Source organism: Cryptosporidium sp. chipmunk genotype I, assembly GCF_004936735.1.
Source record: "Cryptosporidium sp. chipmunk genotype I strain 37763 chromosome Unknown contig_13, whole genome shotgun sequence".
In the NCBI taxonomy this organism is placed as follows: Eukaryota; Apicomplexa; class Conoidasida; order Eucoccidiorida; family Cryptosporidiidae; genus Cryptosporidium; species Cryptosporidium sp. chipmunk genotype I.
In genome coordinates this window covers 1-17,845 of record NW_027125626.1, presented here as the reverse complement: position 1 = coordinate 17,845, position 17,845 = coordinate 1, and the positions used below count along the sequence as shown (strand labels likewise).

The following is a 17,845-nucleotide window of genomic DNA, read 5'->3' as shown; positions in this document are numbered from 1 at the left end:
ATATTCAATTAGCTATATATATTATATTACTATACATAGTATATTACCTTGTTTGTATTATATACGTACGCACATGCTATTACAGTTCTTCACGTCCTGTCTAACGGAAAATTATTTTTACTTAAATGAAATATGAAATACAGATTGTGCCATAAAAAGTGTAATATCTTAATGTAAGAAAAAATTAATGTTAAATAATTACAATTATCAATTTGAGAGTTAAGTTAACCGTGGATGTGATAGTTGTTATAACAGTTTATTTTTATATGAGTAATAAATCATTAAAGCAGATTGATTTTTTTAAAAATAGCGCCATCCCACATGCAATTTTTTTGCATGGGGACAGTTACATGCATTCAAAAAAATATACTTCTTTATGTGAATACTGCAAGTCTGCATTGGATAGTTAATGTTACTAACGATGCAGCTCTTTAATCAGTTTTCCGCTCTATAACAGTAGGTGCAAGGTTATGAAACGTGAATTATAGATACCTTAACAAGTTACATTGAATTAATTGCATCCTGTGAGAGTTACGGATATATCTAGCTGAAAAAACAATAGAATATGTGGCGTATAATCTAAACTGTGAATCACACGATTTTTTGTATTATTTTCCGTTGTAATGTTAGCTAGAAACTGGAAGTTGAAGTTCTAAAAGTAGAAAAAATTCAGAGGTAGAGAAAACAATGAGCCTCACATTATTCAGAAAACTTTAGAATAACAGACATTAGCTTACAAGTATTAGATAATTATTGATTAAATCCTGAAAACAGTTTCTGCTATAGAGATAATTTTAAAGATCAAATACAAGACATGGCGGTAAAGCGTTCTTTATTTAATTGTGAGATAATTAGGATCAAAAATTTAATTAAGCATGACGTAGAGTTTGTGTGCCATATGGAAATTCATTATGTCTGTGTCTAATACATGTATTAAAAAAATAATAGGAGAAAATAAGATATAAGAGGACAAGGGAAAAATAGAATTAAGATGAGTAATAGTGAGCGTTCAGGTCAGACCTCGGGACGTGAGCACCATGCTCGCTTTGCTGAAGAAGAAGTTCGGGAACAGCGATATGTGGTTCCATCGCTCCAAATCCCAGAAGAAAGCTCGACAAGTGGTGCAGCTGAAGGAGGAGGAATACCTTTAGTTAAGTTGGTTGAAACTGTAGTGCCAGATGTTGAAGTTAAGGAAGTAGTGAGAACAGTTCCACGTATAGTTCCTGAATATAGAGAGAAGGTTGTGGAAGTTCCAGTAATTAAAACAGTGGAAAAAATCATTGAGGATCCCGTTGTAAGGTATAATGTTAAGTACGTTCCAAAAGAAGAAATTGTTGAGAAGGTTGTAACAAAACCTGTTGTTGAGTATAAAACAGTTGAGAAGATTGTAGAGAAGGTAACATATGTAGAGGAGCCAGAAAAACCCTTTATTAACGCTCCCGAATCACTTCCCATTTTTCCACCAAACCCTGTTGAGATTGATGAAAACACTGTTGTTAACATCACAAGAGTAGCAGTAGGAGATGCCGTTCCATCTTTGATTGAGCTTCCCGTACCATATATGGTCCCGAAGCCCTTTGTTGTTCCAGTACACGTTCCAGTTTTGGAATTCCGTGATCATTTTGTTCCAATTCCAGTAAGAAAGCGAGTAGTTCCGAAGTTTAAGATGACTGAGGAAGTATACGAGGTGGAATGCGTAAGAGAAGTTCCCTACTTTGTTTACGAAGATATTATTAAACCAGTACCTGTTGATGTTGAATTTGGAAAGAGAGAGAGAGAGATGGACGTTCACTTGATGAACCCTGCAGAATTATCACAGGCGGACTTCCATGCAATGTGGATGAGAGTTAATGCAGATTTGTTGGAAGAAAGAAGAGTTTTAGTAGGTGAAATGGAAATCGATAGGATGATTACGCCATACCGTGAGGCAATGGATGGTATTGATTCTAATCAGGAGCCAAGCCTAGAGCGTATGCAGAGCTTCGAGAGACAAATGAACTTGCAAAGACAATTGTGGGATCCATTGCCAATGTCTCCAGGAAATCCGTTAATGATGACATACTTACAAAACCAATGGATTCTTACGCCTACTATTCAAACTCAAGAAATGTATACTCAAGAATTCTTTATGTTGCAACAGCAAGCTGTATATAATTTGGTAACTGGTGCGCCTCAGCAGGTTAATTTAGCACCACACCAAATTTCATTATGTGGATGTGAAGCTGCTGCTGGAGTTGTTGATGTTGATTCACTTCCTTCTGGAGCTCAGAACCTAATTAGAGGACTTGAATCTAAAGAAGTTGTCAATGTTGATACATTAGGTCCAATGGATCAGACACCTATTGTTACTTATCCAGTTCAACAATGTATTCCAATGGCAGTTTTAGGTGCTGCTCCTCTGAGCATGCCAAAGGACATTGTTCCAATAAAGCCCGAGGCTATTGAAGCATCGAATCAGGATGGTTTCTCAATAACTTCAATGTGTTGCAATGCAAGTGAGAATCCAAAGGAGGAAGTAAATTCTGAGAGTTTGGAACAGTGAGAAATCACATAATTCCTTGTCTCAATTATCAAATCACATGGATAGTAGGGAATCTTTATTACATCATGCTTTTGAGTTTCTTTGTTTATGTTAGAATGATCATTCATATCTGCCTATTTCAATATAAGCAGAGAGGAAATGCCAGAAGGAGCAAGAAAATAAAACAAGCTATGTCGAACAAGTGTTTAATATTCGCAAGATAAGAATATCTGAATTTGCATTGTAGGTGCAGATGCAATAATATTGATCTCACTATCATGCAACTATTATTACTACTCTATTGTAATTATATTAAGAAATGATGACATTTTCTCATCATCTTATAAGGAAGGTATTACACTATTATATCATTTTTTACAACTTAAGAATGAAAAGTATAATGAAAAAACCAAAAAAAGGATTTCTAATTTACGGGAAAAGCGACACTTAGGATACGAGGGAAGTTTGCCAAAGAGAGATTACAGTAAGGGAAAAGAGAAAATGGATGGCCTTTTGTTTATTGTCCATTACGGAAATACATAATATACTACCTTTATCTAAAGTTTAGGTTTTCACTTATTTCTAGAATTCTACTAAGATCTATTTGCATGTTTTGTCTTTTTGTTGATAAACGCCCATTGTTTTATACACATTTTGCCTTTAAAGCTTATCATTAAATATTTATGATCGTCAATAGTGTTACTGCACTATCAATTCTGTTCTACGGTGGGTATTGAAAGAAAAATATTTTTGATTATACCGCCAAATCAATTTTCCTCAAAAAACTAATTTAAAATTATGAGAACCCCACAAACGCAACAAGGGAATTAATTATAGTAAAACAGCTTGATAGGATGAACTTTGATCCTTTGTTTTTATTTAAGATGCTTGGTTGTTGTAGGGTAAGTTAAGTATAGCTTTCGAAATGGCAGGGGAGTTGATTATTCAAGGACACAGTACTAATGAAAAAAAACATTTTAGGATCCTCCAGTTGAAGTTGCACAACCTTCATGGTGGGAAGAAATAAGAGTTGACAAAAAAAATATACCAAATTATCATTAGGGGAGAAGCTTTGATGTTAAGTTATTAGCTTAATAATTTGAAAGGTTAACTTTAACTGAATTTATTTGTTTGTCTCTCTCTGCCTCTTTCGTCCAACTTGTTTAATAAAAATAATTCTTTTATGAGCTTGTAGCATTTACCATAAGTCTAATTTTGTCAATTTGAGCTGCCTTCAAGATGATTCAATAAACTGAGAAATAGCTATAAAACAAAACAACATTATGAATGGGTGTAGGGTAGCAAGAATATTCCTAATTTGTTTTAGTCAATTCTATAATATTTGATTAGTCAAGGATATTAATAATTAATTCGCAAAGGTAATGCATGTAAAACAGAATTAACAATTAATAGTGAAAATGGAATAGTATATTATAGAAGACTTAGATTCCAAATAGGATTTAATTGTTTACAAAATTACTCACAAGCTACAGAAAAATGTTAGCAACCCAACCTTAATTATTTGTTACACTAATACTTAGATGATTAAGATTTAAAAAAAAAGTGCAGCAACGCTTGACGACAGAAGTGTGAGAATAAGGAATTTAGAATTATCCAAATCCATTATAATCTGCTCCAATAAGCACTTTTGAAGAGAAACTAACAAAAATACTTATTGTATAACTTTTTACCCATCGCGAAATCCCATACAATCATCATATCGAGCAGTGTTGGCGCCTTAGCTTCTCGACAAGCGACAAGACGTTAAAATCATTAATTGCAAGTAACGGTATAATTTTAGATTACAGATCATTAGAAAAAAGTAGAAAAAGATTATCAAGGAAGATTGTAATGATAGTTAGTCTGCAAACATACTGTTATATGCAGATATAAAATTCGAGGCATTGGTAGGTATATAGTGGTCAAATATATAATTAAAGCTGTGATGCAAAAGTTATAAAGATCAAAGCTGAACAGAATAGGAAAAAAGGTATCGAAAGAGTGATTCTAAAACTTGAGGGAATTGATTGGGTAAGCTGAGCAGATTTTTGGCATTTGGCTGGAGTGAAGAAGTTTTTTCTGAGGTTTTTTTTTCGGACGGCAGCAATAATAAAAGGTCGCGAATGAAACTAAAATGCACTGATAATTAGACGGGCAATTAAGGAATATATCAAATAAAAAATAGTGCATATTAGAAATTAATAATAAGAGCTTGGCTTTAACCAATTGATTATCATATTATCAACAGAGCTTATTAGTTATTTAAGGTATAATAGAATTACTCGAAATGTCATTTAGCACAAATTTAATATCCAAAGAAGTAATTCCTGAGATTAGTAATATCAAAGCTTCTGACTTGGCACAAGATCCAATGCTGATCTACTCGGCAACCGGTAAGCTGGTATCTCAGAATATTCCTGATAGCCCTCCTACAATGCTTATCAGTGCAAATTCGTCACCAGGGTGCAATATAGTGAATGAAAGAGATGACTCATATTCAAAACTAAGTAACTTTTATTCGGTATTTTCAAAAATCACTGAGGAGGTGAAAAATAAAGAAATGGCTTCTAACAACCACTTTTCAAGTGGAGGATCAATTTCAAACAATACAGGATTGGGAGCTGGATTTCCCTTATGTAACCCATTAACAGGTGCTCAGCTGCTTCCTCCAAGCTTAGTTAATAACTCTCAGGGTAGTAACTCAAATAGTTTCAATTCATTCAGTGTAGATGAAGGGGGTTTAAAATCAAAAGTAGATTCTTCAAATGGTTTATTTCCTTATTCTGGATCTCAGATAGAGTGGAATAACACGATGAATGCTTATTATCAGCAAATAGCATTATACAATCAAATGGCCATGGCTATGTATTCTCCAATTTTTGCCGGTGGATACGGAGTAGCAGGTACAACAGCTGGATGTTTTAATCCATTTCTTAGACAAATGTATTCTGGATTGCAAAACAATAATAACGCAATCACTGGTTCTGGATCTAGATCAGGATCTATAGTTGCACCTTTTAACTTGTTTGAATTACAAAGCGGAGGATCACAGGTTCCAAATATGGTATCTTTGGCATCACTATCTCAAATGTCTTGTAATGGAAGAGCGCTAGGTGCTAATTTGACTTCCACAGCCAACATTACTGGGAGCTCAGAAGGTCACTTAGGTCTGCAATCTGTCAATCTTACAGGCGGAGTATGCAGCAGCGGTATTTCAGTGAATAGCTCCCCAATCCATTCTTCTCAGACAATTCCTTCTTCAATTCTTTCGCCTATAAGCAAATCTCAATCTTCAAATTCTAGAAAGTCATTCAACAATTTTGACGAAGGATTCGAGATTTCCAACTCTTTAGGAGATTGGGTATCTAAAATAGGCCTCAGACAAGAAAATAGAAAAACTGAAAAGTCAAGAAAGTCTATTAAATCAAATATTGGAGGAAGAAGAAAAATTGACAAGAGCTCTGCTATTTGTATTGTTTGTGGAACTACTCAGACTTCACAGTGGCGATTCCTTAATTTGGGAGAACTATATGCTAATAATAAGGATGGGCATTCAACATCACTGAAACATGAATCTAGTGATGCATTCAACGCTCAATCAGATCAGATTTCATCTGTCCCTGAAACAAGCTTATCCAATAATATTCCACCCATTACATACGTTGAAAAACAAATTTGCTGTAATGCATGCTATATGAAGTATGATAGAAACCGCCCAAGATATAGAAACGGCAAGAAGGTTCCTCCACCTCTGCCTCCGTACTTGTATTCTCAGAATCAATGTATTACCGCAGCCAAGTCCAAAGGGGTTGATAACGACTCTAAATATAAACAAGAGGCCTCCTACGCACAGTCTGAATGACGTAATATAATTATCAGACTGGATTTGATATCTATCCAGATAGAATTCTCATTTCTCAAAATTTATTATATTTAAAGGTTAATATTATATTATGCAACGTTTCTTTTTTTTTATATTGCTTTAAAAACTTCTTTGTGTAATTTGTAGCAAAATCATTGTCAAATTACTAAAAAAAAAAATAATATTAAACTTATCGATAAAATTTCAACAATTAATATGTATTTTTAAACCCGATTGTTTTGAAAAGTATTTTCACTTTGTTAGTTTTCAATCCATACCGGTAGACAAAATAAATGCATGAAATTCATGCGGTGACACAAAGTAAAGAGCATAACATATTTAAAAAAATAAAAAAAAAAAAATTTAAGGACGAATTTACCCCTAACTTTTATTATTGTTAATTTATTTGAAAAATTATTAACTCATACCAGTCAGAGAGACAGCTCCTTTATATCTTTAAGAAAAAGCGTTCACTTTAACTCCAATCCAGCTTTACTGACTTCCGATCAATGTAATTAGAAAAATTCAAAAGCTGAAGAAATCTCTCTAATCAATCTTCATCTCCGACTCTTGTGATATGTCTGAAGCTGCAGAAGCTCCTTGAGCTCCGTTGATATCTCCTTCCATCTGTACATCATCGTTGTTTCCTGATACCGTACATGGCTGAGAATCATCCATCTTATCATTACCAGAATTTGTTGGTTCAGTCACCTTTGGAATAGGGACCAAATTGTCACTGCAGTACTTCTTGGCTTCATCACACATTTGTCTAAGAGAATCTATAGAAACAATTAAGTTTTCAAATTTGGCTCTATCTTCAAAATTCTTTCTGATAGCCTCGCTAAATTCCTGATATCTTTGATTCAATCCCTCCATTACTTGTTGTTTGCTTTCTGGAGTGAATTCCATCTCCACATCTGTGCAAAGCTTCTGAAAATGTTCAAACATTGAGTTCATATAAGATTGAATCTCCTCCAGTTGGAGAGATTCTTGGTATCTCATCTCAATGGGGTCTCCATAGACTTTAAGTTCTTCTAGCTTCTTTTCAAAAATCTCCTTTGTGCTTTCATAATTATCGTAGATCCAGTTCTCCGCCTGCGCCAAGAACCCTAAGAAATTCTCAATTAATTGTTTCTCTGCAAATTGATTTAAATTACCGCCAGGGGAGATTTTGGAACGCATGTCAAATACATATGACTCTAATTCATTCAGTTTTTCACGTGTCAAATGAACCAATAGGTCTTCTGAACTCATACGAGCTTCTCCATCCTTAAACTTGGCCTTTGAATCCTCACTCAAATATCCTTGCAATTCACCAATCTGTTTAAATTGTACATTCATTCTTTTAACCCTCGTCTTCATTGTAGGTTGGAGAGTAACTGGTTGTTCTTCAGGTTTGGATTCACCTGATTGCGCGTCATTAGAGTTGGGATCTTCAAGATTTCCTGTAGCTGGAGTTGGGACGGGAGCACTCTCCATTACCACTTCTTCCTTAATTTGCTCAACCTTTTCGAGGCGAACAATACCATTCTTATCAAGTCGAATGTAAAGCTTGACTTTTGAATCTTGTTGCGGAGGGAGATCAATAAGGTATCTTCCAAGATCAAGGTTGTTTGAGTGGGGGTTTGGCGCATATCTGAGTGCAATCTCAAATGGCTCAGATTTTGAAAATGTGGAATTCTTTAAGACATTCAAATCGCTTCCGAGAGAAAAGAGAGTCGCTGATTTGAAATCTGAGGATCCTGGAGAGTTTTGCCAGAATAAGAAAACTTCGTAAGCGAACCTTTCAGTCATATTGAATTCTCGTACTTTGATAACTGGAGATAACATGGCAGCTTGGAGAGCACAACCTCTTGCAACAGTTTCATCAGCATTCAAAGTCTTACAGAGCTCCTTATCGTTGAAGGCTGCACCAATTGCACGTTGAACCCATGGAATTCTACTACAGCCACCGATTATCTCAATAGAAGAGATATCTTCAATCTTAATTCCAGCTTGCTTAATTGCAGAATCCACCATGTTGGGAATGTATTCGCTCATATTTGAGCAAAGTTCTTCAAATGTTTTTCTCTCAATCATCATACTAATATCGTTTTCACCGTCAACACATTCTGTTACGAAGGCTGCCTCTTGGTTAGCACTTAGAATCTTCTTGCATTTTGTTGCAGAATCCTCTAATTTTAGCCTGGCTTTTGGGTCTTTTAAAAGGTCCGTTTTGTATTTTTGGTTAAAGTCTCTAGCAGCAAATTCCATAATTGAGTAGTCCATTAAACGCCCACTAATTCTGTTTTCATAGACTGTAGCAAGAATGTCAAACTTGCCTTTAGTAAATCTCACAATGGAAACGAAAAAGTATCCCGCTCCACAACTTATGAAAGCTACAATAACATTTTCATTTTCTGCAAAATTATTAGATCTAAATATACCATAATCAAGAGCAACTGCACTTTCCTCATTCATAAGTCTCAAACAATTGATCCCTGCAATATGGAGAGCATCCAAAACGTTTTGTCTAGCAACGTTATCATAGTACCCTGGAATGCTAATAACCAAATCTCTAACTGATTGACCTGTGCTCTTTTCGGTGTTTTCTTTGAGACGCTTAAGGAAAGATGCATAAACACTAGTCAAGGAAACTACTTGTTGATCACCTTTATAGTTTACCTTAAACCCAATGTTACCGTTTTCGCATGTTGTAATTTCTGCGAGTGAATACAACTTCTCTGCCTCTGACACGTTGTTAGGGAGCATACCAAACAATGGCTTCATATACCTACAAGTGTTCTTGTAGTTGGATTTCATTTTTGTCAAAGCCGGTTCACCAATCAAACGCTCAGTATCAGTATAACCAACCAATATTGGAGTCGTTCTTTCTGAGAGCTCATTTCTTACAATGGTTACTGCCCCTCTATTAATTGTCGCAACCACTGCATTTATAGTTCCTATGTCAAGACCTATGACTGACATTTCTCGAAATTTAACGTTTCTGTGATCTTTTTTTACTTTCTATTAAATTTGACACACTTTGGTTAATTTTGAACCATTCTCCTTTTGCCGCACTTATGAGACACCAATTCATTATTTTCTTATTTTTGCCGGTACCTTTTACTTGGTATTGTAATGATTTACCCCTCCTAACTGCATGAAAAGACTAAAAAACTTCTTCACTCGCAACAAGTAGTTTATTGCCTATCAAAAATGAACTTTTGTAACCCGCCTGGAATCTTTATTTGATAGCCCTACTTATTTCTATTGCAGGATCTGTATAATACGTTTGCTACAATATCCCCCACTTTTCATCTAACTCTATCTACACACACATATTCCTATATTTCAAAATAATTTGTATAATTCTAATTAATGTTATAGATGGAAAGTTTTTAATCTTTTATTTTTGTCAGTAATTAAAATGGTTAATTTTATTAAAAATTTTTTTTTCTAAAAAATATCCCCCCCTTCATTTAAATATAATTAGAATAACGGCGCCACATTGTGGCGGAATCAGTTTTTAGGCTAAATTTTTTTGTTTTTAAAGAAATTTGACATCGTCTTTTATTTACTATTTGGTATAAAGGATAGGATACAAACCCAATAAAACAAGAGCAGTCATTTTATGTGGCCAAAAATGTTTAATTTAAGCAAAGAATCAAGAGGTATGTGTGTGTCGATTGTATTGCGGTGATTAATCTTAATAAATTTAGAATCACAAGCTGAGGTTTTGAAAAAAGAATTGATTTTTAAAATACGACTTTTAACAGGTAAGATATGCACTCTTATACTCTAATGTTAAAATTTATCTGAACTCAATTTTCCACATTAATTGCAGTTGCATGGGCAGGATTTAAGATTCTTCCATTTATAGTCAAAAGGTTTAGTGACTAGATCTAAATAAATGGATAAATACAAATAAATTAGATACCCTTAATCCAATAGAGCTTTAAAATTTCTTAAAGATATATCTTTGAAGTATTTGTGAAATATTTAAGTGTTTATTTAAATCATAATGAAATCAAAATTAGAAAAAAAAAAGATGATTACTTAAATAAATTTATATAATAGCTAGTTATACTCTAGTTCCCGTAAGAATCAACCCCATTGAATAGTAATTAAGGCCAGTTGATGAATTCTTGACAAAAAATTGATTAATCTAATTCATCATAGTCTTTCTCTCGTGAATATTATACGCCATAAGTTTTTCAATCAAGTCTGCATGGGTAAGAATCATTCTTCTACAACAATACCTTCTTAATCCTAGCTTATCAAGAGCCTCCCTAAAATGATTAAAGAAATAAATATTACGGTTAAGATAAATTAATGAATAAACTTTTTATTCAAACTTACCCTTCTGGAACATTATTTTGTAACAAAACCAGCCATGGCTGCCACAAATTACCAATAACCTTTCCACATGTGAAACATCTAACTGGGATGATCATGATGTAACTGCTTCCAAACAAGACAAATATTTACCACTTCCCGAGAAATAAATTATTGGAAATAATTTATTTTTTTTGATGAACAACTGTTACCGCCAAGTGGCGGCAACCTAGGCATTATCAATTAACAGTCAAAACTAACATTAAAGAGAAGGGACTATTAAACAAGTTTTAAATTGTATTGTTCTGGATCAGAAACATTGGCTGAGATGACTGAGTTGTGCATACACTCAGATTTATATCTGAAAAACGCATCTTCTGAATATATTCACGAAGGAAAGGCCAAAATTCACAAAACTAATGATGATATATTTTACAATCCTGCTCAGGTGTTTAATAGAGACATTTCTTTGATTGCAATAAAGTCATTTTTAGCTTTAAGACGAAAGAACCTGAGCGAGAAATACTTTAAAAGACTCAGTTTTGCCATTAAAGGTGAGGGTGGTAATAATAATGAACATAACTATACCTGTAACGATTTAAATGGTGGAACTGGCCTAATATCAAAAAAAGATGGCAGCTCCAGATTCCCCATTACAGTCCTAGAACCTCTTGGTGCATCCGGGCTCAGATCTATAAGATATATTAAAGAGCTCCCACATGAAATAGATCATGTAGTATGTGGTGACATTGACCCAATAGCCGTTGAACGTATGCAACAAAACTTTGAGTTAAATTCTATTCCTCCAGAAAACTATTCTTGTATCTGTGCAGATGCCAGAAAGCTTCTCTCTCTTTCAACGCCAAGCCTAATTAAGCAAATTACATCACCAAGCCAGCTTTCTGTTGAAAGTATCATAAGTTCTATTCTTGGAGGTGGGAAAAAAGTCTCAAATTCCCTTAATCTAGCAAGTTCTGGATTCACTATTGTTGATATTGACCCATATGGAACTTGCGTACCCTTTATTGATGGGACAGTGCATGCATGCGAAGAAGATGGACTTGCATGTTTTACTGCCACTGACATGCCGGTACTATGTGGAAATGTTCCTGAGGTTACGTTTTACAAGTATGGAGGAAATGCATTGAAGAAGAGCTATGGTCATGAAATGTCACTGAGATTATTGTTAAATACAATTATTACTACTGCAGCAAAGTACCAAAAGAGCATAATTCCACTATTAAGTATTAGCGTGGATTTCTATGTAAGAGTCTTCGTTAAGGTTAAAACAAGTGCAATTCATTGTAAAAATATTTCGACTAAAACAGGTTTTGTACTTCAATGCACAAACTGCCCAAGTTTTTACGTTGTTAACTTTGGAGATAAAATATCTGGAAATAAAAAAAGATTGAGAGAAACAAAGAAAAATCAGAAAAGAAAAAGATCTGAAGAAGTGATGGACAATTCAGGTCGTGAAGAAGAAAAATCACATGATACTAAATCGGAAAACAAATATTCTAGAGAAAATAACTTCCAGGATGGAAAATCTCAGGATTATAATAAACTAAAGTATAAGGCAGGCCAACTCAATCTAAATTTATATGAAGGTAATCTTGTAGATTTAAAATGCAAAGAATGTCTTTCTGGAAAATATTGCATAGGTGGCCCAATATATACAGGAAAGCTTTATGATGACGATTTTATAGAAGAAATGTTGAGTGAATGTAAAAAAATAGAGGAATTTTCAATCAATAATTGCAGCCAATCTGATAGAAATATTGGAGATGTAAATGTTGATCATTGTATATTGGATGCTGTAACAATGAATAAGAAGATTAAAGGTTTATTAACTGCAATAAGGGATGAGCTTAAAGATTGTGTATTGCACTACCATATTCCTTCTCTTTGTAATTTTCTAGGTATTGAAATGATCAGGCCGCTACTATTTCATTCTGCACTTAGGTATTTAGGGTACAAATCCTCTCACTTTCATAGGGATCCACTTTTTCTTAAAACTAATGCTCCAAATAAGGTTGTAATGGATATTTTGAGATCTTGGGCCCTTTTAAATCCGTCAAAAAATAAAAAAAACAATAGTTTTTTGGATATTAAAGTAACTACTGAAGGCATCAAGTTTGATATTCATCCTGATGTATTATTAGAGTCTAAAACAAACTATGGGCCTAGGTGGCTTCCCAACCCTGAGGCAAACTGGGGCCCAATTTCAAGACCAAAAAATGTTGGACAGCACTAGTTAGTATAAATCCATTTATTTGTTCCAGTGGTTTCTTTAACTGAATTCTCATATAGGCATTAAGTTATCTTTAGTTCTATTCATATTAATCCATTCTCTAATTCCATACCTACTTGCCAAATACGGTCTAACATCATTTAACAATTGTATTCTGTTTAAAAGAACAAGCAGTCTAAGTAGCTCATTATCTTTGCTGCATCCATACCAACTATCAACAGGAATTGCATTGTCTAATTGTAATGTATTGCTTATCAAAGAGTTGTCTACTAAAACTGTTCTTTTTAGATCCGCACCTTGGATTATTCTCAAATCCTTCATATAACCCTTATTATATACTGTACAATGTTCCCTAAACAATTTATATTTAATAAGATCTTGGTTCGGGTCTATTGAGTTGATTACTTGTTCTGCATACTCTTTGGTACTTGCAGTAAAAACACATATTCTTCCCAACTTTGAAGCGTTTTTAAGAAAAAATTTAAGAAATGGTCGATAATATACAAACCAAGGTGAGGAATATGCAGCAATGTTAACTAATAAATCTGGCTTAACTCCTTTAAGCATTTCATTTGTACAGTGAACTAAAGTTTCATCCATATCCAACACAATAAATAAACCCGAACTGCTTTCTTTCTCTTTGACCGTTTTTGAAGTTGGCAGATTACCTATTTTCAATAGAGACTTGCCATTTTGTATGTCATTAACTTTGAATGGGCTATTGATAGTTGAAGATTCTCCACTGAGTAATTTGGAGGGGAATTTTGTACAACATATATACTCAATAGCCATTGACATTGACTGAGATAAAACTCTTGGTCTTCCATTTACAATATTTTCCATTGCAACATGAAATGTAAATCCAATATTGTTGTTTTTAAAAGGCTTGGAAATCAAAAAGCAATAGTTCAAAAAGTTTTCGTCGTCTCTGAAAGATCCAGGTTTTACATTTAATTTAAGATGCCTGATAATTTCCATGAAATCATCAAATCTCCTCAGTAGACTCATTTCTAGTAGACTAACCTCCATATTTTCGGTTTCGAGAGTGCTTTGAGAATTTTGAGAGCAATTTTTGTCAAATGAATTTAAGTCTTTTTTTTCCTCTGTATTGTTTTCTTCCCTTTTGGCAATGATTCGTTCATTTAGCTTTGACTTTAATGGCAGTTCTCCTTGAATTTCTTCATTTGCAAATGTACGAAGCCTTTTCATTCTATATTTGAACGCAACCATTTAGGTTGAATCTCAGTTGCTGACTTTAACGTAATTTTAATTACTACTTTGACTATTTTTAAAGCTTAAACCCTAAAATCTAAATCTTATTCTTCTCTTCTGCTCAATCTCATACAACAAAATTATGGATTATTTTATTATATTCATCAAGCAAAACTCTAATCTTTTTATCAATGAAGTTTAGCACAAACCCTGATAAACTTTTCACAAAAAAAATATAATAATAGCTAGTCTTGATGATAAGGAAATATATTCATTTTTTCGAGTAGTCCTAACCTTATTATCTCTATTCCCCTTGGTAAATCATTTTCCCACATATTTTATAACACCTAATTATTTACGGGGATTAATAAATTTAAGCTAAATAAACTAGCCACATCAAGAAAGAAGTAATATATTGCAAATTAGATCCAATTTAACAATAAAACAAAATGTGAATTGTATTTACTTTGCTTGATCACTAGAATGCAAAGTCAAATTATTATAAGTTACTATTGCTTCTGAAAGAACTAGAATACTCTGCACTCCTAACCTTTATACACAAACATAACTCTCTAATAATGCATAATACACATCTAAGCGGTAGAAATTGTATAATCTCACATTTTATTGATTGAATTGATCGATTTAAAAAAAAAATGATGCATTTGAATGACTTGGCGCCACATGCATTTGAGATACCGCCAGGCATATAGACATGTACGGCAGTGACTGAGTCATTAAAGACTAAATTTTTTATTCTCTCAAAAAGAAAATCAAACATAACAGGTGAGTAGGTGATAAAGTGAGCTTTGCAAAGGTCATCAATTTCTGTGTTTGAGGTAGTAGAGGTATATATTTAGATATTTTGGTAAAGTTCGCATAATTGGTTACTTCTAAATGGGCAATCCCAGAAATATTTAAAACAGCTAGCATATGAATTTGAGGCTGGCCTATTTTCTGTTTTTATTCTGCAGTGCTGTGCTAGGATCTGATCTAAATGAAACCTTTCAGGAAGAAATAAAAAAAAATTTGAAAAGACAGCAGGTAGTTAAGAGACAGGTTGCGTTTGAGAGATCAAAATTAGTCCACGAAATTGATTTGGCAATCTGCAAAAGTGAGCAGTTTAATTTCATCAAGTGCAAATATGATGATTCTGGTGTACTTAAGAGCTTTGGAGGAATGTTTGGAGTTGGAGTAGCTGCAACACTATACCCAATGAATTCAAATTTCAGGATTTACAAGAATTGTAGCTTAAATCCGGATTTAACGTACCAATGCTATGAAAAAGACTTAATTAAAGATATGGAAGCTATTAATGTCTTTATTAAACGTGAAAATAGCAAACTAAGTACCCAATATAAGTATGCTTATTTAGACAGGCTTCCTATACTTCTTCCAAATAAAAGCAGCTCTGAATTCAATGTTGGCTTTTTAATGGAAAAGTTTATGACCACATATATATCTGGCAGGAAAGTTTTAAACAACTTTATTAGCCCAAATGTTTATACCGTTACAAGTAAATGGGGTACTCCAGTTCACGAATTTGATCGCTATATATTTATGCAATACTTAGAAGGAGTGACATTAAGCGAAGTTTTGAGAAGACTTAGGCAGAGCGAAATTTTTCATATGAAGAACAGCTTTAGAAAAGTCTTAAGAGCATATAGTAATTTAGTTGCAGCTAGAAATACTCAATATAAAAACAATGAAGCGATAAGAAGAAGAGAAATGCTATTAAGAATTAGTATTAATAATTCTGCAGGTGAGATTCTCGGAAGATTTAGATACAGGCTTTCATTAATAGATCATACCCTCAATTTTTTACAGAGAATTTGGGAACAAAATATATATCATTGTGATTTGTGCCACCCAAATATTATGATTTTGGAAGAATACTTATCAGACCCCCTTGAAATTACAAAGATAATTAAAGATGGACAGGGGTTTTTAATTGATGATGATGAGTATATTAATATGATGGAAGTTAATAGCCTTCCTCTTGAAATTACTAAAAGACTGAATGAAAAGATGGAACAATCAAACCAGATAAACAAAATCCATATATCCAATTCTGACTATGAAGGTTCTGATCATCAATTACATAGGGGCATTAACGAGTGTAGCACAAATAAAGCATCAACTTCTTTTGATGATTCCTTTTACGATTCTAAGTCATGTAAACAGAATTTGAATTCGGATGCGTCGGCCAATGTCTCTAATGATGGAATAAATATAGACACTTCTAAAGATCAAAATTCTGGATCTGAACAAGTCGCATCAAAAAATAAACAAGGTCTAAGAGTGATTCGCTTTAAGCTTGAAAACTTTCGTATGATAGACTTCTCTTTTAGTTTGGATATGACGAAAGAAATTAACAGTAGAAAAGGGGTGGATAAATTTTTAATTGAAACCCCTTGCCGTATATATAGACCAGACAGAAGAGAAGATATTATTGAACTAAGAAGGTTCGTGGATGAGGCTGCCTATTTTGCTTCAAAGAGCGAAATGAATGTTTTAGCTGATACTTGGAGCACTGTAATAGAGGAATTAATTAATGAGAACAGCAGTATATCTGATCATGTTGATAATTTTCTTACATTTGATAAGTCTGTTGCGACACAAGCAAAACAATTCTTGACAGCAATTCAGGTCCTTCAAAGGTTTTTCAAAGAGTTGAGAAACAATATATATGGGCCTGAATGGAGTAGCTGTTGGGATAATCTGAACGAGTGGAAAAGATTAAAGCTTGTACATAAGTATAATCAAATGGAAAGGGAGCATCTTAAATTACAATCCTCATGCACAATTAAAGATATGACTATTGCTATTCATAAAGCTAGAGAACAACTTCACCATCACGTTGCAAGATTTAAGCAGGGACTTTTTGGTAGTACTCTACTCGATGCAACCTCTACAATGGCTCAATACTATTCAGTTTCTGTTGCTCCACAATATATTGAATCTAAATTGAAAGAAATGATCGACTTGGGCCTATATAAATTAAGCTAATGAACCTCTTTAATATCTATATGTTTAATACAAAGATTTTCATTCTCCAAAAGTAAGCTTCAATCTGAAGTTAATGTTTAAGATAAAATTGTTTATATTGCACTGTTCGCAAATATATTCGAAATGCTTTATAATACCTGTTTTTGTTAATTTTTGGTTTTCTAATAAAATGTTTTATTTTAAATGAACAACTACTTGCTATCAAGTATCTGCAATATATTATGTCGGAATCATAATAAAATCACTAAATATTGTTCATACTAGTTTACTCCCACTCCCCTCCTAATATATGTTCTGGTCACGGGACCAATTAAGAATCGGCTTAGCTATATCTCTCTAGTTTAACATCAAAACAAATAGATCTCAGAGACCAACTTTAGAGCCTTTTTTCTTCACTCTACTAGAACTTCACATTAAACAATACTAAGGTTTAAAGCTAGGAGAAGCTATATAGATTACCAAGGCAAGATGACTAAAACACATTAAAGGAAAAATCTGAAAGATTCAGGTTTAACAAGGAGCCGCAGTCAGAAATTCTTTGTAGTTGAAAAACGACCAAAAAAGTGTCTTTAACCTCTAAAATTCTCGATAAAAACTCGAATGAGGAACTCGTAGATAACAGCTGACATAACAATCCACTCGAATAAAATAAACTACTCCCCCTCCCCCCCCC

The 17,845-nt window shown here is 33.6% G+C and overlaps 7 protein-coding genes across 7 annotated transcripts; 4 read left to right on the top strand and 3 right to left on the bottom strand.

The window, feature by feature from the left end:
• Positions 1-991: 991 nt before the first annotated feature.
• On the top strand, positions 992-2,542 carry ELE39_000589 (articulin family; the record flags this gene model as incomplete). Its single annotated transcript, XM_067343629.1, has 1 exon — positions 992-2,542. One exon carries the CDS (start codon positions 992-994, stop codon positions 2,540-2,542), a length of 1,551 nt encoding a protein of 516 aa, XP_067199270.1.
• Positions 2,543-4,808: 2,266 nt separating this feature from the next.
• ELE39_000586 (uncharacterized protein) lies at positions 4,809-6,383 on the top strand (the record flags this gene model as incomplete). Its single annotated transcript, XM_067343626.1, has 1 exon — positions 4,809-6,383. One exon carries the CDS (start codon positions 4,809-4,811, stop codon positions 6,381-6,383), a length of 1,575 nt encoding a protein of 524 aa, XP_067199267.1.
• A 546-nt stretch (positions 6,384-6,929) lies between these two features.
• Positions 6,930-9,350, bottom strand: ELE39_000575 (heat shock protein; the record flags this gene model as incomplete). The annotated part of the gene is made up of 1 exon (XM_067343615.1): positions 6,930-9,350. One exon carries the CDS (start codon positions 9,348-9,350, stop codon positions 6,930-6,932), a length of 2,421 nt encoding a protein of 806 aa, XP_067199256.1.
• Positions 9,351-10,530: 1,180 nt separating this feature from the next.
• ELE39_000564 (DNA-directed RNA polymerase II) lies at positions 10,531-10,819 on the bottom strand (the record flags this gene model as incomplete). Its single annotated transcript, XM_067343604.1, has 2 exons — positions 10,531-10,654; positions 10,725-10,819. 2 exons carry the CDS (start codon positions 10,817-10,819, stop codon positions 10,531-10,533), a joined length of 219 nt encoding a protein of 72 aa, XP_067199245.1.
• A 209-nt stretch (positions 10,820-11,028) lies between these two features.
• Positions 11,029-12,954, top strand: ELE39_000553 (dimethylguanosine tRNA methyltransferase; the record flags this gene model as incomplete). The annotated part of the gene is made up of 1 exon (XM_067343593.1): positions 11,029-12,954. The coding sequence occupies one exon, from the start codon at positions 11,029-11,031 to the stop codon at positions 12,952-12,954; it is 1,926 nt and encodes a 641-aa protein (XP_067199234.1).
• A 48-nt stretch (positions 12,955-13,002) lies between these two features.
• On the bottom strand, positions 13,003-14,181 carry ELE39_000542 (NLI interacting factor CTD-like phosphatase; the record flags this gene model as incomplete). Its single annotated transcript, XM_067343582.1, has 1 exon — positions 13,003-14,181. One exon carries the CDS (start codon positions 14,179-14,181, stop codon positions 13,003-13,005), a length of 1,179 nt encoding a protein of 392 aa, XP_067199223.1.
• Positions 14,182-15,096: 915 nt separating this feature from the next.
• On the top strand, positions 15,097-17,172 carry ELE39_000531 (uncharacterized protein; the record flags this gene model as incomplete). Its single annotated transcript, XM_067343571.1, has 1 exon — positions 15,097-17,172. The coding sequence occupies one exon, from the start codon at positions 15,097-15,099 to the stop codon at positions 17,170-17,172; it is 2,076 nt and encodes a 691-aa protein (XP_067199212.1).
• Between the last annotated feature and the right edge of the window lie 673 nt (positions 17,173-17,845).